The sequence below is a fragment of the Oncorhynchus mykiss genome, chromosome 16, assembly GCF_057628025.1.
Source record: "Oncorhynchus mykiss isolate SJ-2025 chromosome 16, ASM5762802v1, whole genome shotgun sequence".
In the NCBI taxonomy this organism is placed as follows: Eukaryota; Metazoa; Chordata; class Actinopteri; order Salmoniformes; family Salmonidae; genus Oncorhynchus; species Oncorhynchus mykiss.
The window spans coordinates 48,514,448-48,538,346 of NC_143037.1; the positions used below are offsets into that span (position 1 = coordinate 48,514,448).

General features: G+C 41.4%; 2 protein-coding genes across 11 annotated transcripts in view; one reads left to right on the plus strand and one right to left on the minus strand.

Annotated features, from left to right (window-relative positions):
- nemp1 (nuclear envelope integral membrane protein 1) overlaps positions 1-11,809 on the plus strand; it is a 15,868-nt gene extending 4,059 nt beyond the window's left edge. For 2 of the 7 annotated variants that reach the window (XM_090203019.1, XM_021566146.3), the window contains exons 3-10: positions 5,053-5,272; positions 5,370-5,442; positions 5,755-5,848; positions 9,492-9,606; positions 9,760-9,985; positions 10,065-10,241; positions 10,434-10,619; positions 10,873-11,809. In XM_090203019.1, the coding sequence (XP_090059145.1) occupies positions 5,158-5,272; positions 5,370-5,442; positions 5,755-5,848; positions 9,492-9,606; positions 9,760-9,985; positions 10,065-10,241; positions 10,434-10,617 (984 nt within the window). In that variant the 5' untranslated portion in view covers positions 5,053-5,157 and the 3' untranslated portion in view covers positions 10,618-10,619; positions 10,873-11,809. Of the gene's footprint in view, positions 1-5,052; positions 5,273-5,369; positions 5,443-5,754; positions 5,849-9,491; positions 9,607-9,759; positions 9,986-10,064; positions 10,242-10,433 lie in introns of all 7 variants that reach the window. The other 5 variants (XM_090203020.1, XM_036947044.2, XM_090203021.1 and 2 more) reach the window with 3 other exon arrangements.
- Positions 11,810-15,646: 3,837 nt separating this feature from the next.
- On the minus strand, positions 15,647-21,711 carry LOC110492119 (ORM1-like protein 2). Of its 4 annotated transcripts, none has more exons than XM_021566150.3 (4): positions 21,607-21,711; positions 19,991-20,165; positions 16,637-16,788; positions 15,647-16,437 (listed from the first exon to the last, which is right to left on the minus strand). In XM_021566150.3, coding segments are annotated over exons 1-4 (465 nt in total). In that variant the 5' UTR covers positions 21,609-21,711; the 3' UTR covers positions 15,647-16,301. The 4 variants fall into 4 exon arrangements, with proteins under 4 accessions (XP_021421825.1, XP_021421826.1, XP_090059148.1 ...); XM_021566151.3 differs by having other exon boundaries at positions 21,255-21,709; XM_090203022.1 differs by having other exon boundaries at positions 20,120-20,165; positions 21,607-21,695.
- Positions 21,712-23,899: the final 2,188 nt, after the last annotated feature.

Genomic DNA, 23,899 nt, shown 5'->3' on the forward strand with positions numbered 1-23,899 from the left:
ATGTAAACTTCTGACCCACTGGAATTGTGATATAGTGAATTATAAGTGAAATAATCTGTTTGTAACAATTGTTGGAAAAATTAATTGTGTCATGCACAAAGTAGATGTCCTAACTGACTTGCCAAAACTATAGTAGAAATTTGTGTGGTTGAAAAATATGTTTTAATGACTCCAACCTAAGTGTATGTAAACTTCCAACTTAAACTGTATCTAAGGATACCACACAAAATGTGGTGAATGCTGATGCTTCTGAAGCTGAGAAAATGAGTTGGTGTGTGGCAAGAGTCTAACATTCGGGAAATGTAGTTTGCCAAACCCCTATTTATACCCAATCACCATATCTTCAAATGAAGTTACTAAATATAGTCCAGTTTGTAACACTATGAAATGGGCTTTGAAATTGGGTGTAATTTAATGTACTGAGCTTCGAAATTATTGATGTATGTCCATTTTAAAGATATTGAAATTAATAAAAATGTTGACGGTTATATGATAAACCAAGGAAGAAAAAAACATTTTCATCAAGTTTACATTTTTGTTTACTTTTTGAGAATACTAATGGACATTTCATTTCAGCCTGTGGTGCCTTGCTTTAACAGAAAATGCCTTTGGGAAGTATTCAGACCCCTTGACTTTTTCCAGATTTTGTTAGGTCACAGCTGTATTCTAAAATTGATTAAATCGTTTTTTTCCCCATCATCAATCTATACACAATACTCCATAATGACAAGCAAAAACAGGTTCTTAGAAATTTGTGGTAATTTATTTAAAAAAAAATGTATAACTGAAGTATTACATTTACATAAGTATTCAGACCCTTTACTCAGCACTTTGTTGAAACAACTTTGGCAGCAATTACAGCCTTGCGTCTTCTTGGGTATGACGCTACAAGCTTGGCATACCTGTATTTGAGGAGTTTCTCCCATTCTTCTCTGCAGATCCTTTCAAGCTCTGTCAGGTTGGCTGGAGATCGTTACTGCACAGCTATACTCAGCAAAAAATTTTCATTTTTCAGGACCCTGTCGTTCAAAGATAATTTGTAACAATACAAATAACTTCACAGATCTTCATTGTAAAGGGTTTAAACACTGTTTCCCATGCTTGTTTTAATGAACCATGAACAATTAATGAATATGCACCGTTGGAACGGTCGTTAAGACATTAACAGCTTACAGACGGTAGGCAATTAAGGTCACAGTTATGAAAACTTAGGACACTATAGAGGCCTTTCTACTGACTCTGAAAAACACCAAAAGAAAGATGCCCAGGGTCCCTGCTCATGTGTGTGAATGTGCCTTAGGCATGCTGCAAGGAGGCATGAGGACCGCAGATGTGGCCAGGGCAATAAATTGCAATGTCCATACTGTGAGACAGCGCTACAGGGAGACAGGACGGACAGCTGATCGTCCTCGCAGTGGCAGACTATGTGTATCAATACCTGCACAGGATCGGTACATCCGAACATCACACCTGCGGGACAGGTACAGGATGGCAACAACAACTGCCTGAGTTACACCAGGAACGCACAATCCCTCCGTCAGTGCTCAGACTGTCCGCAATAGGCTGAGAGAGGCTGGACTGAGGGCTTGTAGGCCTATTGTAAGGCAGATCCTCACCAGACATCACCGGCAACAACGTCGCCTATGGGCACAAACCCACCCATCGCTGGACCAGACAGGACTGGAAAGAAGTGCTCTTCACTGACGAGTCGCGGTTTTGTTTCACCAGGGGTAATGTTCGGAGTCGTGCTTATCGTCGAAGGAATGAGCGAGGCCTGTACTCTGGAGCGGGTTTGATTTGGAGGTGGAGAGTCCGTCATGGTCTGTGGCGGTGTGTCACGGCATCATCGGACTGAGCTTGTTGTCATTGCAAGCAATCTCAACGCTGTGCGTTACAGGGAAGACATCCACCTCCCTCATGTGGTACCCTTCCTGCAGGCTCATCCTGACATCCCTCCAGCATGACAATGCCATCAGCCATACTGCTCGCTCTGTGCATGATTTTCTGCAAGACAGTCAGTTTTCTGCCATGGCCAGCGAAGAGCCCGGATCGCAATCCCATTGAGCATAATTGGAACCTGTTGGATCGGAGGGTGAGGGCTAGGGCCATTCCCTCCAGAAATGTCTGGGAACTTGCAGGTGCCTTGGTGGAAAAATGGGGTAACATCTCACAGCAAGAACTGGCAAATCTGGTGCAGTCCATGAGGAGATTAGACTGTTTAGACTGTTACTTTTGATTTTGACCCCCCTTTTGTTAATTTCTGTTAGTCACATGTCTGTGGAACTTGTTCAGTTTGTCTGTTGTTGAAACATGTTAAGTTCATACAAATATTTACACATGTTAAGTTAGCTGAAAGTAAACGTAGTTGACAGTGAGAGGATGTTTATTTTCAGGTTTCCAGAGATGTTCGATCAGGTTTATGTCCGGGATCTGGCAGGGCCACTCAAGGACATTCAGAGACTTGTACCGAAGCCACTCCTGTGTTGTCTTGGCTGTGTGCTTAGGGTAGTTGTCCTGTTGGAAGGTGAACCTTCGCCCCAGTCCGAGGTCTGGGGCAGGTTTTCATCAAGGATCTCTCTGTACTTTGCTCTGTTCAGCCTTCACTCGATCCTTACTAGTCTCCCAGTCCTTGCCGCTGAAAAACATCCTGACAGCATGATTCTGCCACCGCCATGCTTCACCATAGGGATGGTTCCAGGTTTCCTCCAGACGTGACACTTGGCATTCAGTGTTCCATCTTGGTTTCATCACACCAGAGAATCTTGTTTCTCATGGTCTGAGAGTCCTTTAGGTGCCTTTTGGCAAACTCCAAGCGGGCTGTCATGTGCCTTTTTACTGAGGAATGGCTTCCGTCTGGCCACTCTACCAAAAAAGGCCCGAGTGCTGCAGAGATTGATGTCCTACTGGAAGGTTCTCCCATCTCCACAGAAGAACTCTAGAGCTCTGTCAGTGACCATCGGGTTCTTGTTCATCTCCTTCGATTGCTCAGTTTGGCCGGGTGGCCAGCTCTAGGAAGAGTCTTGCTGGTTCCAAACTTCTTCTATTTAATAATTATGGAGGCCACTGTGTTCATGGGGACCTTCAATGCTGCAGAAATGTTTTGGTACCCTTCCCTAGATCTGTGCATCAACATAATCCTGTCTCAGCACTCTACGGACAATTCTTACAACCTCATGGCCTGGCTTTTGTTCTGACATGCACTGTCAACTGTGGGACCTTATATAGTCAGTTTTGTGCCTTTCCAAATCATAACCAATCAATTGAATTTACCGCAGGTGGCCTCCAAACAAGTTGTAGCAACATCTTAAGGATGATCAATGGAAACAGGATGCACCTGAGCTCAATTTCATAGCGAAGTATCTGAATACTTACAGTACCAGTCAGAAGTTTGGACACACGTACTCATTCAAGGGTTTTACTATTTTCTACTTTGTAGAATAATAGTTAAGACATCACAATTATGAAATAAGACATATGGAATAATTTAGTAACCAAAAAAGGGTTAAACACAGATTTTGATTCTTCAAAGTAGCCACCCTTTGACTTGATGACAGCTTTGCACACTCTTGGCATTCTCTCAACTAGTTTCACCTGGAATGCTTTCCTAACAGTCTTGGAGTTCCCACATATGCTGAGCACTTGTTGGCTGCTTTTCCTTCACTCTGCGGTCCAACTCATCCCAAACCATCTCAATTGGGTTGAGGTCGGGTGATTGTGGAGGCCAGGTCATCTGATGCAGAACTCCATCACTCTCCTTCTTGGTCAAATAGCCCTTACACAGCCTGGAGGTGTGTTGGGTCATTGTCCTGTATAAAAACAAATGATAGTCCCACTATGAGCAAACCAGTTGGGATGGCGTGTCGCTGCAGCATTCTGTGGTAGCCATGCTGGTTAAGTGTGCCTTGAAGTCTAAATATATCAGACAGTGTCACCAGCAAAGCACCCCCACAACATCACACCACCTCCTTGCTTCACGGTGGGAACCAGACATGCGGAGGTCATCCGTTTACCTACTCTGTGTCTCACAAAGACACGGCAGTTGGAATCTAAAATCTAAAATTTGGACTCATCAGACCAAATTACAGATTTCCACCGGTCTAATTTCCATTGCTTGTGTTTCTTGGCCCAAGGAAGTATTTTCTTCTTATTGGTGCCCTTTAGTAGTGGTTTCTTTGCAGCAATTCGACCAAGGAGGCCTGATTCATGCAGTCTCCTATTTTTTTAAACCTTTTATTTAACTAATGTTGAGATGTGTCTATTACTTGAACTCTGTAGTGCTTGATGGCTTTTGCGACTGCGCTTGAAGAAACTTTCAAAGTTCTTGAAATTGTCCAGATTGACTGGCCTTCATGTCTTAAAGTAATGGACTGTCATTTCTCTCTGCTTATTTGAGCTGTTCTTGCCATAGCCCTATTTGGTAAAAGACCAAGTCATATTATCTTCTGTATACCACCCCTATCTTGTCACAAGACAACTGATTTGCTCAAACACATTAAGATGAAAGGGAATTCCACAACTTTTAACAAGGCACACCTTTTAAGTGCAATGCATTCCAGATGTTTACCTCATGAAGAGAATCGTTGAGAGAATGCCAAAAGTGTGCAAAACTGGTCATCAAGGCGAAGGGTGGCTACTTTAAAGAATCTGAAATCTAAAATATTTTGATTTGTTTAACACTTTTTTTGGTTACTACATGATTCCGTATGTGTTATTTCATAGTTTTAATGTCTTCACTATTATTCCACAATGTCGAAAATAGTAAAACATAAGAAATACCTTGGAATGAGTAGGTGTGTCCAAACGTTTTACTGGTACTGTATGTAAATAAGGTATTTCTATTTTAAGTTTTAATTCGTTGAAAAAAATAATTTACACTTTTTTGCTTTGTCATTTATGGGGTGTTGTGTGTAGATTGCTGAGGATTTGTTTTAATTTAATCCATTTTAGAATGAGGCTGTAACGTAACGTGGAAAAGGTCAAGGGGTCTGAATACTTTCCAAAATGCACTGTTTTATATTTGTGTGTAACTAATACTTGTCTTATTGCCGACAGATTCGAGTATGGAGCTCGAAACAGCTGAAGGTGACTGTTGTGGAGGATGAGGAGAAGCTGCAGGAACTAGAACACTTCAGTGTCTGGGGTCTTGTGCAGTACCTAATGCTTGAGCAGACCAATGAAACCACCATCAGCATCAGCCTGTTCAGCCCAAAGACCTGCTTCAAGATCGACCCCATCAACCTTGGAGCACAATACACTGTAATGCCCATACGAAGTAAGTTAAAGGAAAGGTAGGGTGTCATTGTTAGTTACGAGCCTATTACATATTGATTTCATGTGGAGTCTTTGCTGTCTCTGCTTTACTCCTGCAGAATTTGACATTTACATGTTTGTGACATTCCTGGCTGGAGTGCTGTTATTCATCTTTGCAGACTCACTCAGCAGGTAACTAAATTAATTGTGTTCACATTTTACCCTCTATTTTAATGACATGATCCCTTTATGATTTATGAATCTCGCCTTTATGATTGTAATGGCTGCGGGAAGATATTTAGGGGTGGGGCTGTAGAGAATTTATTCTTGCCGCGCTGCTGAGGACAATTTTTGTCCGCTCATACAGGAATAATAAAGGCCCAGTGAACACCATTTTTTTCTCACAATGTGGATTATTATTTATTTCTGATTTATCAGCTGGTGCTGCAGCACCCCTACTTCCTGCATCTAGGATGATTGATGTGTTTTTTTTTTGTCTAACAGGAGTCAGGTATTCTATTACTCTGCTGGCATGAGCACAGGTATGATTGCCTCCCTTATCATCCTCATCTTCATCATGGCACGCTTTCTGCCCAAGGTAAGAAGTCAAGTCTTCTATATCAAGGCCTCACCCACTACTAACACATTTTGATTTGAACAAAGCAAAAAGTCTGGGTGTACCCTGAGTTCATATACCTTTGTCTGTACATTATACCTTGATGCTATTTTATCGCCCCCAGAAACCTCCTTTTACTCTCTGTTCCAGACGTTCTAAACGACCAATTCTTATTGCTTTTAGCCGCACCCTTATTCTACTCCTACTCTGTTCCTCTGGCGATGTAGAGGTGAATCCAGGCCCTGCAGTGCCTAGCTCCACTCCTATTCCCCAGGCGCTCTCTTTTTACGACTTCTGTAACCGTAATAGCCTTGGTTTCATGCATGTTAACATTAGAAGCCTCCTCCCTAAGTTTGTTCTATTCACTGCTTTAGCACACTCTGCCAACCCGGATGTTCTAGCTGTGTCTGAATCCTGGCTTAGGAAGACCACCAAAAATTCAGACATTTTAATTCCAAACTACAACATTTTCAGACAAGATAGTACTGCCAAAGGGGGCGGTGTTGCAATCTACTGCAAAGATAGCCTGCAGAGTTCTGTCCTACTATCCAGGTCTGTACCCAAACAATTTGAACTTCTACTTTTAAAAATCCACCTCTCTAAAAACAAGTCTCTCACCGTTGCCGCCTGCTATAGACCACCCTCTGCCCCCAGCTGTGCTCTGGACACCATATGTGAACTGATTGCCCCCCATCTATCTTCAGAGCTTGTGCTGCTAGGCGACCTAAACTGGAACATGCTTAACACCCCAGCCATCCTACAATCTAAACTTGATGCCCTCAACCTCACACAAATTATCAATGAACCTACCAGGTACCTCCCCAAAGCCTTAAACACGGGCACCCTCATAGATATCATACTAACCAACTTGCCCTCTAAATACACCTCTGCTGTTTTCAACCAAGATCTCAGCGATCACTGCCTCATTGCCTGCATCCGTAATGGGTCAGCGGTCAAACGACCTCCACTCATCACTGTAAAACGCTCCCTGAAACACTTCAGCGAGCAGGCCTTTCTAATCGACCTGGCCGGGGTATCCTGGAAGGATATTGATCTCATCCCGTCAGTAGAGGATGCCTGGATATTTTTTTTTAAATGACTTCCTAACCATCTTAAATAAACATGCCCCATTCAAGAAATTTAGAACCAGGAATAGATATAGCCCTTGGTTCTCCCCAGACCTGACTGCCCTTAACCAACAAAAAAACATCCTATGGCGTTCTGCATTAGCATCGAACAGCCCCCGTGATATGCAGCTGTTCAGGGAAGCTAGAAACCATTATACACAGGCAGTTAGAAAAGCCAAGGCTAGCTTTTTCAAGCAGAAATTTGCTTCCTGCAACACTAACTCAAAAAAGTTCTGGGACACTGTAAAGTCCATGGAGAATAAGAACCCCTCCTCCCAGCTGCCCACTGCACTGAAGATAGGAAACACTGTCACCACTGATAAATCCACCATAATTGAGAATTTCAATAAGCATTTTTCTACGGCTGGCCATGCATTCCACCTGGCTACTCCTACCCCGGTCAACAGCACTGCACCCCCCACAACAACTCGCCCAAGCCTTCCCCATTTCTCCTTCTCCCAAATCTGCTCAGCTGATGTTCTGAATGAGCTGCAAAATCTGGACCCCTACAAATCAGCCGGGCTAGACAATCTGGACCCTTTCTTTCTAAAATGATCTGCCAAAATTGTTGCCACCCCTATTACTAGCCTGTTCAACCTCTCTTTCGTGTCGTCTGAAATTCCCAAAGATTGGAAAGCAGCTGCGGTCATCCCCCTCTTCAAAGGGGGTGACACTCTTGACCCAAACTGCTACAGACCTATATCTATCCTACCATGCCTTTCTAAGGTCTTCGAAAGCCAAGTCAACAAACAGATTACCGACCATTTCGAATCTCACCATACCTTCTCTGCTATGCAATCTGGTTTCAGAGCTGGTCATGGGTGCACCTCAGCCACGCTCAAGGTCCTAAATGATATCTTAACTGCCATCGATAAGAAACATTACTGTGCAGCCGTATTCATTGATCTGGCCAAGGCTTTCGACTCTGTCAATCACCACATCCTCATCGGCAGACTCGACAGCCTTGGTTTCTCAAATGATTGCCTTGCCTGGTTCACCAACTACTTCTCTGATAGAGTTCAGTGTGTCAAATCGGAGGGTCTGCTGTCCGGACCTCTGGCAGTCTCTATGGGGGTGCCACAGGGTTCAATTCTTGGACCGACTCTCTTCTATGTATACATCAATGAGGTCGCTCTTGCTGCTGGTGAGTCTCTGATCCACCTCTACGCAGACGACACCATTCTGTATACTTCTGGCCCTTCTTTGGACACTGTGTTAACAACCCTCCAGGCAAGCTTCAATGCCATACAACTCTCCTTCCGTGGCCTCCAATTGCTCTTAAATACAAGTAAAACTAAATGCATGCTCTTCAACCGATCGCTACCTGTACCTACCCGCCTGTCCAACATTACTACTCTGGACGGCTCTGACTTAGAATACGTGGACAACTACAAATACTTAGGTGTCTGGTTAGACTGTAAACTCTCCTTCCAGACCCATATCAAACATCTCCAATCCAAAGTTAAATCTAGAATTGGCTTCCTATTTCGCAACAAAGCATCCTTCACTCATGCTGCCAAACATACCCTTGTAAAACTGACCATCCTACCAATCCTCGACTTTGGCGATGTCATTTACAAAATAGCCTCCAATACCCTACTCAACAAATTGGATGCAGTCTATCACAGTGCAATCCGTTTTGTCACCAAAGCCCCATATACTACCCACCATTGCGACCTGTACGCTCTCGTTGGCTGGCCCTCGCTTCATACTCGTCGCCAAACCCACTGGCTCCATGTCATCTACAAGACCCTGCTAGGTAAAGTCCCCCCTTATCTCAGCTCGCTGGTCACCATAGCATCTCCCACCTGTAGCACACGCTCCAGCAGGTATATCTCTCTAGTCACCCCCAAAACCAATTCTTTCTTTGGCCGCCTCTCCTTCCAGTTCTCTGCTGCCAATGACTGGAATGAACTACAAAAATCTCTGAAACTGGAAACACTTATCTCCCTCACTAGCTTTAAGCACCAACTGTCAGAGCAGCTCACAGATTACTGCACCTGTACATAGCCCACCTATAATTTAGCCCAAACAACTACCTCTTTCCCTACTGTATTTAATTTATTTATTTATTTTGCTCCTTTGCACCCCCATTATTTTTATTTCTACTTTGCACATTCTCCCATTGCAAATCTACCATTCCAGTGTTTTACTTGCTATATTGTATCTACTTTGCCACCATGGCCTTTTTGCCTTTACCTCCCTTATCTCACCTCATTTGCTCACATCGTATATAGACTTGTTTATACTGTATTATTGACTGTATGTTTGTTTTACTCCATGTGTAACTCTGTGTCGTTGTATGTGTCGAACTGCTTTGCTTTATCTTGGCCAGGTCACAATTGTAAATGAGAACTTGTTCTCAACTTGCCTACCTGGTTAAATAAAGGTGAAATAAAAAATAATATTTGGGAGACCTTTCTGATTTGTATCATGCGAGAGTCATGAAAATATATGTTTAGATTTCATGCCCCATAATCTTCATTTTCTTTTCTCAGAAAAGCCCATTTTACATGGTAATAGTTGGTGGCTGGTCCTTTTCCATTTACATCATCCAGCTTGTGTTCAGGAACCTGCAGATGATTCTGAGAGAGCACTGGCACGTGGCTTTTGGTAGGTATCGATTGTAATAAACACAATCGCAACAAACTCTGGGAAGTGCCTTGTTTATTGCTCAAACTTTTTGTATCTGGAATGATAATTTCACAACCATTGCTCCATGTTTGTAGTAGGAACAGTTGAATGAATTGTTTCTGTGTACTTTAGGCTATGCTGCAGTGGTTGGGTTTATCAGTTTTGCCGTGTGCTATCGTCATGGTCCTCTTGTGGAGGAAAGGAGTATAAATATCCTGTCCTGGACACTGCAGTTGTTTGGCCTGCTACTGATCTACAGTGGGATCCAGGTTCAGCAAGTGGCGTTGGCCATCATCGTGGCTGCCTTCTGCTCTAAGAACCTGGAGTATTCCATTTCATTGATTCTTCTGGCTTGGCGGTAGTTTTTTATAACTCTAATGATTCCTTTATTCGTGTTTATTGGCATTTTTAATAATGTTCGAATTCTCATTGTGCAGCAAAGTCACGCCAACTCTGCGCTGGAAGCCAGAGCCTCGTCGGCTGCTGACTGAAGAGGAGTTCCAGAAACAGGGGGAGGTGGAGACGCAGCATGCCCTGGAGGAGCTGAGGAAGTACTGCAGCAGTCCAGACTTCAGCAAATGGAAGACCGTCTCTCGACTTGCGTCCCCAAAAAGGTGACAGTCAGTAGCATTGAAATACTTACTGAAATGTATGTACTGCTAGCCTGAAAAGCTAGATTTTGGTCCCAGGGTGACTTATAGTCTTTTTAGGTCTATTACTAGTCACTGAACTGTCTCTTTCCCATTCCTGGTTTGAACTAAACATATGATCAGTGTTGTTCAAAAGCTTGATGTTGTGATCCATAGGTTTGCCGATTTTGTGGAGGGATCACCTCACCTGATATCGAATGAGGTTTCTGTGCACGCGCAGGAATATGGATCGTTCTTTGAGGATGATTTCTTTGACACGGATGAGGAAGATGATGATGAGGAGAATATGATGAATGATTTGAAAAAAGAAGACCTTGGATGGAAAGACAGAGACTTGTGAAGGTGAATAGATGTGGTTATTTTCCTGTAGCAAGGTTAATGGAGCATAGTGCTGACTGGCTTTCTACCCCTACAGCTCTCTTCCAACCATAAGACAGGTGCTCATGAATCGCCATGGAGATGGTGGAATCTGGCCATTGCTAGGCCTGTGAGCTAATGTCTGGCGTCCAGGTTGCGGCAGACATATTGTACACTGAGTGTACAAAACATTAGTAACACCTTCTTAATATTGAGTTGCTCCCCCTTTTGCCCACAGAACAGCCTCAGTGGACTCTACAAGGTGTTGAAAGCGTTCCACAATGGTGCTGGCCCATGTTGACTCCAATGCTTCCCACAGTTGTGTCAAGTGGGCTGGATGTCCTTTGGGTGGTGGACCATTCTTGATACACACGGAAAACTGTTCAGCTTAAAAAACCCAGCAGCGTTGCAGTTCTTGACGCACTCAAATCGGTGCGCCTATACCCTATTCCAAGGAACTTACATTTTTGTCTTGCCCATTCACCCTCTGAATGGCACACATACACACACAATTAATGTTTCAATTGTCTCAAGGCTTAAAAATAAAAAAAAGTTACCTGTTTTCTCCCCTTCATCTACACTGATTGAAGTGGATTTAACAAGTGACATTAAGAAGGGGTCATAGCTTTCTCCTGGTCAGTCAGTCATGGAAAGAGCAGGTGTTCCTGATGTTTTGTATACTCAGTGTAGATTGCTTATGGCAACCACCTGTTTTGGTTATCGACACAGAGCCAGATTCTGACTTGAGAAATGAGACTGTAGTGTTTCTCAAATTAGGATCGAGTCCTGTGTTTGAATTAATCTGAGAAATGTATTGGTCAGTAAGTAAAGGTTTATGACCACTAAGAATGGGGTATTTTATTTTCTTGGAGGAATGTCACAACTTTATCTTGGTCTTAACTGCAAGGTCATTTTTTTGACATTTGTTATCTTTGGTATTATTGTTGATTTTACGTTAAAAAAAATTTGTCATCAAACACGTGCCGATGTAAACGGGGAGCAATTCATAGCTGACAAGTTAAAAAAACACAAAAAAAGGCAAACTGACATCTGTTTGGGAAGAAATTCATATTTTGGTATTTAAAGCATGATGTTTATAGCCATTGAGCCTGAATTTATATCATTTTAAAAATGTACGGGAATAAAAACAGTAATGTGTAAGTGTACCATTGCAAGTATTATAACCTTTCTTTGACGTTGTGTGACACGTCTACATTGTTATGTTCTTAGTTAGTTAGTTTCATGTTTTGTTTGGACTGAGATTTATAGGTTTCATATCCATCTAATATATTTATAAATCCCTTTTTACATCAGCAGTTGTCACAAAGTGCTTCTACAGAAACTCAGCCTAAAACCCCAAAGAGCAAGCAATGCAGATGTAGAAGCACAATGGCTAGGAAAACTCCCTAGAAAGGCTGGAACCTAGGAAGAAACTTAGAGAGGAACCAGGCTCTGAGGCGTGGCCAGTCCTCTTCTGGCTGGGCCAGATGGAAATTATTTTGAGTACGAGGCCATTAAAGCCGGATTGTTCTTCAAGATGTTCAAAAGTTTGTAGATCACCAGCAGAGTCAAATAATCACAGTGATTTATAGAGCACGTGTCAAATTCATTCCATGGAGGGCTGAGTGTCTGCAGGTTTTTTCTGCTCCCTTGTAATTGATTGATAAATTAAGGTCACTGATTAGTAAGGAACTCCCCTCACCTGGTTGTCTAGGTCTTAATTGAAAGGAAAAAACAAAAACCAGCAGACACTTGGCCCTCCATGGAATGATTGTGACACCCATGTTACATCTGAGGTGCTGACCTTTTGCACCATCTGTATATGTCAGTTGGCTTTTCAAATCTGAGCATTCAGAGGTCGAGACAGCAGGTGCGGTAGAGAGTCAAAACAGCAAGTCCTGAACAAGGTAGCACGTCCGGTGAACAGGTCCAGGTTCCATAACCGCAGGCAGAATAGCAGAACCTGGATGAGCAGCACGACCAGGTGGATTGGGGGCAGGGACTGCCAGGGGTCATCAGGCCAGTTAGTCCTGAGGCATTGTCCTGGGACTCAGGTCCTCCGGGAGGGAAGAGAGAGAAGAATTAGAGAGAGCATACTTAAGATCACACACGACACCAGATAAGACTGGAGAATTACACCAGATAGGACAGACTGGCCCTATCCTGCCGGCATAAATACTGGAGACGGGGTTCGGGGACACTGGCCCTTCCAAAGTTACCCTCAGACAGCATATCACAAGCATTGCCTTAAAAATGGATAATACTTTTATACTGTGAGATATTGTACTTTTGTATTCAAATCAAATTTATTTATATAGCCCTTCGTACATCAGCTGATATCTCAAAGTGCTGTACAGAAACCCAGCCTAAAACCCCAAACAGCAAGCAATGCAGGTGTAGAAGCACGGTGGCTAGGAAAAACTCCCTAGAAAGGCCAAAACCTAGGAAGAAACCTAGAGAGGAACCAGGCTATGTGGGGTGGCCAGTCCTCTTCTGGCTGTGCCGGGTGGAGATTATAACAAAACATGGTCAAGATGTTCAAATGTTCATAAATGACCAACATGGTCGAATAATAATAAGGCAGAATAGTTGAAACTGGAGCAGCAGCACAGTCAGGTGGACTGGGGACAGCAAGGAGTCATCATGTCAGGTATTCCTGGGGCATGGTCCTAGGGCTCAGGTCCTCCGAGAGAGAGAAAGAAAGAGAGAATTAGAGAGAGCTAATGTGGGATGGCCAGTCCTCTTCTGGCTGTGCCGGGTGGAGATTATAACAGAACATGGCCAAGATGTTCAAATGTTCATAAATGACCAGCATGGTCGAATAATAATAAGGCAGAACAGTTGAAACTGGAGCAGCAGCACAGCCAGGTGGACTGGGGACAGCAAGGAGTCATCATGTCAGGTAGTCCTGGGGCATGGTCCTAGGGCTCAGGTCCTCCGAGAGAGAGAAAGAGAGAAGGAGAGAATTAGAGAATGCACACTTAGATTCACACAGGACACCAAATAGGACAGGAGAAGTACTCCAGATATAACAAACTGACCCTAGCCCCCCGACACATAAACTACTGCAGCATAAATACTGGAGGCTGAGTATTCTGGCCTCTATTCTGTGTGGTAGAATTGGCTATGCATAAGCCTTTACAGATTTGGTGGCCAGGTAGTTGTGTACTATTCATTGTAAATAATCATGTGGATGTCAAATTAATGATATCGTAAAATCCCACTTCATACTGAGACATTTCCACCAGTGGAAAGCCCACTCGCCTGTTGCTGTAGAAGGGGAATACTGAGAGGAGCATAAATCCCTAGAAAGATGGTGGTACTGAATGATGCATTGTTTGTATGAGTTGTACTGAAACTGCTATACATGAACAACAGGGGGTGCAATACACCTTGTATGTGGATATACAGTATTTCACAGTAAGCATACGGGTAACCTAATTTTGCAGTTACAGTAGTCTCTGGTGAGGTGGGTTTCCTCCCACAATAACCTGCATTCAGAAAATACTTATCTTTCCCCACCCATTTTTATGAGGTTCTCAAGCTACTCGGGGACAGTTGCCTAGAATCCCCAAAGTTTTCCTGATGAGTAAGAGCAGAGAATGTTCAGAAAATGATATCCAAACTGAATAATGTATTTATTTTTTTGTTCAAATTTGGGAAAAATATCTAGTTTCATGAGGAGTTGTGGTTTCTTTAAAAACTGATAGAATCATCCAGGAATATGCAGCTTTATGTGAAACTTCTAGGGTACTTCTGATATGCTTCAGATAACAACCTATACTCTGAAATTCAGTTAAATGACACAGTCCCCCTGTATTTAACAGAATGCTGTTGATCGGCATAGTTATAAATACTGGCTTTGTAATTTTTGCATGTTGTAATTCAAAGGCTTGCATCATAAAATCAGTGATTGTGAAATAAAGTGGAAGCAGAACCACTGATGACCTGTTTTTAGGGTAAACTTGGATATTCATCATCAAGTAATGTGGTTGTAAATGGGGGTATCAACATGTATCCAGGGGGTATGGCTAATTGGTATTATTATGCTGTATATTTATTTTAACTAGGCAAGTCAGTTAAGAACAAATTCTTATTTACAACAACGGCCTACCCTGGCCAACATTGGGCCAATTGTGCGCCACCCTATGGGACTCCCAATCATGGCCGGATGTGATACAGCCTGGATTCGAACCAGGGGCTGTAGTGACGCCTCTTGCACTGAGATGCAATGTCTTAGACCGCTGCGCTACTATGGATCTTCTGGTATTTATAACTAAAATGTTCACCTTGACAACCTTCAATATTACCAGGTTTCAGAATAGATTATCATCCTGTTAGCTGCAATTCTCAAGCCAGGTGGTGCAACACTTTTTCTTTTCACTTCTACCTCTGAAAAGGTGACACAAATGTTGTTTGCATTCCAGACAGAGGGTGTGAGTCAGGCAACCCCATATGGGTTTCTGCAGTCTGACAGCTGATGGTGGAGCTACTATATAATTTGCATGTGCTTCCCAGCAAAAACAGATTGGCATATTCTACAGCGTAGTCAAATTATTATCCAGGACACCATTTCCACTACTTCCCCCAAGAGAGCAAACACACCACCTCAGTAGGGAGACACCTCATAACTGAAATGCAAACATGGTCATATCTCAGGCGGAAATCCCTGTTTTATCAGCACATCACAGGAAACGTGACAGGCCTCATGTAAAGTGTGTGGAGTTCCCCAGAATCCCCACACAGGCAATCTGAGAATTTACATGATGGTACGACCCCTCACTCCTGCACAATGTTACTATACTCCTGTGTTGCTTTTCCTCACTGCTGAACATTCCCCTTAGGTTTCCCTCTTATGTCATTCAAAACCCACACCATCCGTGGGATTAGATGAGAACAATCAATGCAATAATTAAACTTGTTGAGTAATTATTTATCTGCTGCACAGTGCACTTGTGTGTGTACAAAATGGTAAGGATGTACCCCAAATTTCCAAACAAACACAGGAAGTATTTAGATGTAGGCTGAAGAATCAAACCTGATATTGGAACATTTATTTTTAGGCACTATCACATATTGAGAATGCTCACATGGCAATGTATATCCAAGAGTCTTCACGTGGATTGGTCAACAAACTAAATGAAAAAAATGTGGCAGCCAACTGAAAACTTTAAGGCACCACAAACATACTGGTGCCCACCATTCCATTTTTATGGCTGCCACTATCCTAAACTCTCTAATCACGCATTCTAATGTGTGGACAAATACAAGTAATTATGAAGACTTAGTTTTCAAGGTGATGAAGTTCACATTAAAGCTCTTTCTAGAAAACAATGGCAAATACATGTCATCCAACCAAAGAGAGAAGAATGGTTTGAGGATACATGCACATTGCACACAAACATTATAAATGTCATATAATGAAAATTAATATAGTGAAATAAAGCAGAGGCCACTCAGTAACTCTTAATCATTATAGCTTGGTGTTCAGCACATTTTGCTTCCTTTGTTTTGGGGTCAGAGAGGTAACATGAGCTGTGCAATAAAAACAACAATTTCCTTCAAAACAGCTCAAAGTTACTGAACATGTCTTCTTCACTTCCGCCTCTGGACCTTAGAAATGAACTACACATAAATAAAACATAAATCTGATACTATCCAGTTGTGTCAGTACTTATTGATCCCAAATATTCGTACTCCATGGAACAGGGGCAGCTTTGGAAGGAGGACACTGAGGAGAGAGCCTGTATTGACCAGGAAATGCGTGGCATCGTACTTGGTGTAGAAACTGGCAAGAATATACCTGAATAATTAACAGATGGTTTAGGGTTATTATTCAATCCTGATAACAAACAATAATGCAATAATTCAATACTTACTCTTCTACGTTAATCTATCATTGCAAGCCATAAGAAAAACTTAAACTTAAAAAAAAAAAAAGCGCATGGATAAGCTCCAAAAGCGCATGGATAATACTAGTATGCACAAATGTTCTGTCTTACAGTACAATGGGTGAGATGGTGAGGAATTTGCGTGAGGATGTGAACTGGATGCCGTTGTCCATCTGTTCCCAGTGTGTGAGTAAACGAGCTTTGCCCTGGTCTGGTGTCTCAAAAGGAGTTCCTTTCACCGTGTGCAGAAACAAGTACATCACCTGTGGTGGACAGATCACACATACACTATATATACAAAAGGATGTGGACTAGAGGTCGACCGATTAAATAGGGCCGATTTCAAGTTTTCATAATAAATCGGTAATCAGCCTTTTTGGATGCCGATTACATTGCAATCCATGAGGAGACTTCTTGGCAAGCTGACCACCTGTTACACGAGTGCAGCATCAAAAGGACCTTGTGGCTGCAAGGAGCCAAGGTAAGTTGCTAGCTAGCGTTAAACTTATCCTATAAAAAAACAATCAATCTAAACATAATCACTAGTTAACTACACGTGGTTGATGATATTACTAGGTTAACTAGCTTGTCCTGCGTTGTATATAATCAATGCGGTGCCTGTTAATTTATCATCGAATCACAGCCTACTTCAACTTTGCCAAACAGGTGATGATTTATCAAAAGCACAATCGTGAAAAACGAAAAATCATTACAAATGTACCTAACCATAAACATCAATGCCTTCCTTAAAATCAATACACAGAAGTATATTTTATTAAACCTGCATATTTAGTTAAAAGAAATGCATGATAGCAGACAATATTAACTAGGGAAATTGTGTCACTTCTCTTGTGTTCAGTGTAAGCAGAGTCAGGGTACTACAGTTGAAGTCGGAAGTTTACATACACCTAAGCCAAATACATTTACACTCAGTTTATAACAATTCCTGACATTTAATCCCAGTAAAGATTCCCTGTTTTAGGTTAGTTAGGATCCCCACTTTATTTTTAGAATGTGAAATGTCAGGATAATAGTAGAGAATGATTTATTTCAGCTTTTATTTATTTCATCACATTCTCAGTGGGTCAGAAGTTTACATACACTCAATTAGCATTTGGTAGCATTGACTTACATTTTTAAACTTGGGTCAAACTTTTCGGGTAGCCTTCCACAAGCTTCCCACAATAAGTTGGGTGAATTTTGGCCCATTCCTCCTGACAGAGCTGTTGTAACTGAGTCAGTTTTGTAGGCCTCCTTGCTCACACACGCTTTTTCAGTTCTGCCCACACATTTTCAATAGGACTTTGTGATGGCCACTCCAACACCTTGACTTTGTTGTCTGTAAGCCATTTTGCCACAACTTTGGAAGTATGCTTGGGGTCATTGTCCTTTTGTAAGACCCATTTGAAACCAAGCTTTAACTTCCTGACTGATGTCTTGAAATGTTGCTTCAATATATCCACATCATTTTCCTACCTCATGATGGCATCTATTTTGTGAAGTGCACCAGTCCCTCCTGCAGCAAAGCACCCCCACAACATGATGCTGCCACCCCTGTGCTTCACGGTTGGGATGGTGTTCTTCGTTTCTCCAAAAAGTACGATCTTTGTCCCCATGTGCAGTTGCAAACCGTAGTCTGGCTTTTTTATGGAGGTTTTGGAGCAATGGATTCTTCCTTGCTGAGCAACCTTTCAGGTTATGTCGATATAGGACTCGTTTTACTGTGGATATAGATACTTTTGTACCCGTTTCCTCCAGCATCTTCACAAGGTCCTTTGCTGTTGTTCTGGGATTGATTTGAACTTTTCGCACCAAAGAACGTTCATCTCTAGGAGACAGAACGCGCCTCCTTCCTGAGCGGTATGACGGCTGCGTGGTCCCATGGTGTTTATACTTGCATACTATTGTTTGTACAGATGAACGTGGTACCTTCAGACATTTAGACATTGCTCACGAGGATGAACCAGACTTGTGAAGGTCTACAATTTATTTTCTGAGGTCTTGGCTGATTTATTTTGATTTTCCCATAATGTCAAGCAAAGAGGCACGGAGTTTGAAGGTAGGCCTTGAAATACATCCACAGGTAACCTCCAATTGACTCAAATTATGTCAATTAGCCTATCCGAAGCTTCTAGAGCCATGACATCATTTTCTGGAATTTTCCAAGCTGTTTAAAGGCACAGCCAACTTAGTGTATGTAAACTTCTGACCCACTGGAATTGTGATACAGTGAAATAAAGAATTGTTGGAAAAATGACTTACGTCATGCACAAAGTAGATGTCTTTACCGGCCTGCCAAAACTATAGTTTGTTAGCAAGAAATTTGTGGAGTGGTTGAAAAATGAGTTTTAATGACGCCAACCTAAGTGTATGTAAACTTCCGACTTCAACAGTATATGGAACAGTTTGGGCCGCCTGGCTCGTTGCGAACTGTGTTTCTTCCTAACAAAGACCGTAATTAATTTTCCATAATTTTCCATAATTATGACATAACATGGAAGGTTGTGCAATGTAACAGCAATATTTAGACTTAGGGTTGCCACCCGTTTGACAAAATACGGAACGGTTACGTATTTCACTGAAAGAATAAACGTCTTGTTTTCCAAATGATTTTTTCCGGATTTGACCATATCAATGACCAAAGGCTGGTATTTCTGTGTGTATTTCTGTGTTATTATAATTAAGTCTATAATTTGATATTTGATATAGCGGTGGTAGGCGGCAGCAGGCTTGTAAGCATTCATTCAAACAGCAGTTTACTGCGTTTGCGAGCCGCTCTTAGCAATGCTTGAAGCATAGCACTGTTTATGACTTCAAGCCATCAACTCCCGGGATTAGGCTGGCAATACTTTAGTGCCTATAAGAACATCCAATTGTCACAGGTATATGAAATATAAATGTTATAGAGAAATAGTTGACGCGTCATAATTCCTATAAAAACTACAATCTAAAACTTCTTAACTGGGAATATTGAACCACCAGCTTTCAAACGTTCTCATGTTCTGAGCAAGGAACTTAAACGTTAGCTTTTTTACATGGTACATATTGCACTTTTACTTTCTTCTCCAACATTGTGTTTTTGCATAATTTAAACCAAATTGAACATGTTTCATTATTTATTTGAGACTAAATAGATTGTATTTATGTATTATATTAAGTTCAAATAAAAAGAGTTAATGTTCATTCAGTATTGTTGTAATTGTCATTTTTATAAATATATAGAAAAATCGTCCGATTAATCGGTATCGGCGTTGAAAAATCATAATCGGTCGACCTCTACAACAGACACACTTATTTGTCATTACAATGTCATAACACAAGTCCGCATTACTCTACTGTTCAAAATTATGGGGATCTAATAACTTAAATAGCTATATCTATCAAAAAGGGTGGCTTAAATATAGTTAAATGTCGTCTACATCTGATTGGAAAAACAAAAAACTAACTATAAATACTTGTTCTGACCAGATTATGGATGACATTTGTGAGGGTCCAGACAAGGGGCACTGTGAGGACAGGGATGCTCAACAGGATGACGTGCAGCACGGTGACCAGCAGTAGGTATGCCAGCCAGATCCCTCTGCTGTTCATTACCTGCGTGTTGGGGTTCACCTCACTGTGAGCCACACCCACATTCATCCTGAGGGAACAGAGGCTGATTACAAATGATGGTCATTGGACATTGAAGCTTGATACAGGAAACATTGAAGCTTCATGCAGGTAAGGAATATACTGGATCTAGGCCTACGGCTTGGGAAATTCCTATTAATTTCTAGAATTGAAGTATGATATTAAATGGAACATTTGAAAGAGCAGATTTTTTGATTGGTATATGAATAACAAAATCTAGAATTCAATTCTGTGAAAATTGTACTAAACAAAAGGAGAATGAGTACATCATTTGCATATTTCACAGTTCCCTCAATTACTCATTTCATAGATCAACGTGAGAAGATGAGGTAGGCTATGTCAGATATAGAACATTGATGTCAAGTGGGAAGTAAAAATCTAGCGGCCTAGTTCTCCTTCCAGTATACCACTAGGTCAGGTAAAGTGACCATCTGTTACTGGATCCTATTATCGTGGGTAGGTAGCTATCAATATACTCTACATATTTCATGGCTTGTATAAAAAATATATATATATATATTCCAATCCAAGTGTATTTGAGAAATTGAGAATTCTGCCACTGATCCCCACAGCCATGATCCCTCCCTCAGACTGGCTAACTACTACGAAAACTAGCTAATATCTTGTTGTGGATATAGCAAGTGGGTCTAACATCAACTCATCTGACTGAGTAGCTCATGCCACTTTAGTCCTTATTTGGTGACTACAGCCGGTCATTTAGAAGTCAGCTATTAGTTAGCTAGCTCTTTAAGTTAAATGGACAATCAGCAGTTCCTACGTCCATTTTCATACTTACATGTACCCATTGATTTAAAAAAAAAATATGACTTACAAATGCCCTAGTTCAACTGTCGTACCCCATCAGAAACCAAAATATATGCTTGTTTTACTCCAATGTTTGTAAACAAAGTAAATGTAAACAAACACTGTATTGCATAATAAACATGGTTAAAACTACCCTTGCAAAAGAAGTGCAGTAAAAGTGAGATAAATGCAGTCAACTGTGGTATTGCAGATACTGTACTGCAGTTATACTGCACTGTAACTGCAGTTACACTGCAAAATTACTGCAGTAAAAAAAAATACTGTGCATACGTACTTCAGTTATACTGCAAACTTTTTTTGATATCATGGATGGTCAGTCCTGTCTTTGAATTTGCGAGTGTTTACAATTCTCAAGCCCCATACACCCGCTTTATACCGAAACAGTGGTGGGGAGTTCGCTTTGTTATTGTTTCCACCGCCGATTGCTGCTTTAACTAGCTAGCTAGCTAAAAGTCTATCTAACTAGCAAGCTAACTCCACCAGCAAGCTGGCTAGCTAGCTACTGTAGCTAAATAACAACAGCTGTTTGTGCCGTGAAAACTAAAATTAATCTGCAAAATCTATTTAGATTATGTGAATTTAGCACTTTAGATCAAACTTTCCTTACAATCTAGCTAGAAACTCACATTTTGTTGTAACCAGGAAATCACTAAACATGCTCATTCCATTGCTCGTTTGGGATTGGCTGTAATGGTGCCATGTCAGTTATTATCAGAATCGGATTTTACTGCACAGCAGCTTCCCAATAATAAAGTTATAATGAGTGAGCGGCAGTGGTGTAAAGTACTCAATAAAAAATAATAACAAATAATACTTAAGTCGTTTTTTGGGGTATATGTACTTTACTTTACTATTTCGATACAGTTTGACAGGAAAATGGTCCAATACACATACTTATCAAGAGAACATCCCTGGTCATCCCTACTGCCTCAGATCTGGCGGACTCGCTAAACACAAATGCTTCGTTTGTAAATTATGTCTGACTGTTGGAGTGTGCCCCTGGCTATCCGTCAATTAAAAAAACTAGAAAATTGTGCGGTCTGGTTTGCTTAACATACGGAATTTGAATGGTTTATACTTTTACTTTGTCTTTTGAGTACATTTGAGCAAATCCATTGACTTTTAATACTTAAGTTTATTTAAAACCAAATACTTTTAGACTTTTACTCAAGTAGTATTTTACTTGGTGACTTTTACTTGAACTTGAGTCCTTTTCTCTTAAGGTATCTTTACTATTACTCAAGTCTGACAATTCAGTACTTTTTCCACAACTGATGAGCGGGCAGAAAAAAACAAATATGCATAATTTGGGGGGGGGGAGAAATAAAATACAAAATAATGTTTTTGCTTATGTATTACCAGTACGTCAGTGTGCTTTTTAATTAAATGTCTTCAAAAGAGTTCTGCCCAGTCACTGAAGGACTGAGTCATAAAACAAACTTCCTTGTATACATTAGCTCATGTGCACTGAGTGCAAGTTCCTTTTTTGGGGAAAGTGAGTACAACATTATTTTTTGACAGTTTAAATTACTGTCAACCTTACGTAATCATTATTGGAAGGAATTGTAGTCAGCATTATACGTCTACCCACAATAATAGACATATTGAAGTATGGGGCAACAATAGGAAGCTGTGCACCTCCATGAAGAATAACAGGAATGTTTTAGGAAAGCACAGCTTCCTTCTTATGTAGTGTAGTGCTTGACTGCAGTTTGAGAAATCATGTAACAGCCATGATGATGACCTCCCTAGCATAGATTATTAGCTGTTGAATATTTATTATTACAGTAGATCAGGGGCAGATTGGGAAAATAATTTGACCCTGGCAATTTATCACCACCAGCCCACGTCACTGCACTTCCAGTGGGGGTTCAATAGAGATTAATTACATACATCTGTATGTGCACTAACTAATATCATAGGCTAATTAAATTGGGGTTCAACACCTGAGGTGGAAACACAAAACACAGTTGTAGGCTACTACCCATGAGACCAAGAGGCCCATTCCCTCACAATGGCAGGTTCACAATTTGCGTACGTGCCGCTCCATATCTCAAAGCCATATCAAATATCTTGGTTGTAAAATAATTGCTATTGAGCTGAATATTGAAAGGTGATAAATACAAATTATACCTACAGAAAGATTAAACCCTCCACTCTTTGACAGGGCCAAGGGTACGAAGATTCCTAAGCTGTGTTTTCCCACAATTTCATTTTTAAATGTAATATGATCAGAACCAATTTTCTCTCAAGCATATGGGAGGAGAGAAGAGTGCCTGGCTCATCACAGCAGCAGGCCCCAGAAAGGGCACAGGCACAGGGGCAGGGCAGACACTTTCATTACATGAATCCATGAGGATAATAGTTTTTGACCAATTTATAATTTTAGCTGCCCAAAAAAATAAGACATTTTGAGTGAGGTGACAATGTAGAATGTGCTCTTTCTAGGTTTGTAGCCACCCTTTCCGTTTTTTACGATCCATGATCTTGGCTGTCTAACTGATGACAGAGTCTGAGCAGGTCTCTTTGCTAATGCTGCATTTGACTTTGAATGAGTTTGCGTGACCTCAGCTCAGCCTATCAGAAAACAGTCCCGGCCCATCTTGGTAGGGGGGCCGGCCTTTGCCCATTGATCAGCTAAAGGGTCATTATATACTGAACAAAAATATGAACGAAACATGTAACAATTTCAAAGACGATCCCACAGGTGAAGAAGCCTGATGTGGAGGTCCTGGGCTGGCATATTTACGCATGGTCTGGGGTTGTGATGCCAGTTTTACGTATTGCCAAATGCTCCAAAATGACATTAGAGGCAGCTTATGTCTGGTGGACATTCCTGCAGTCAGCATGTCAATTGCATGCTCCCTCAAACTTGAGACATCTGTGGCATTGTGACGTGTGACAAAACAGCACATTTTA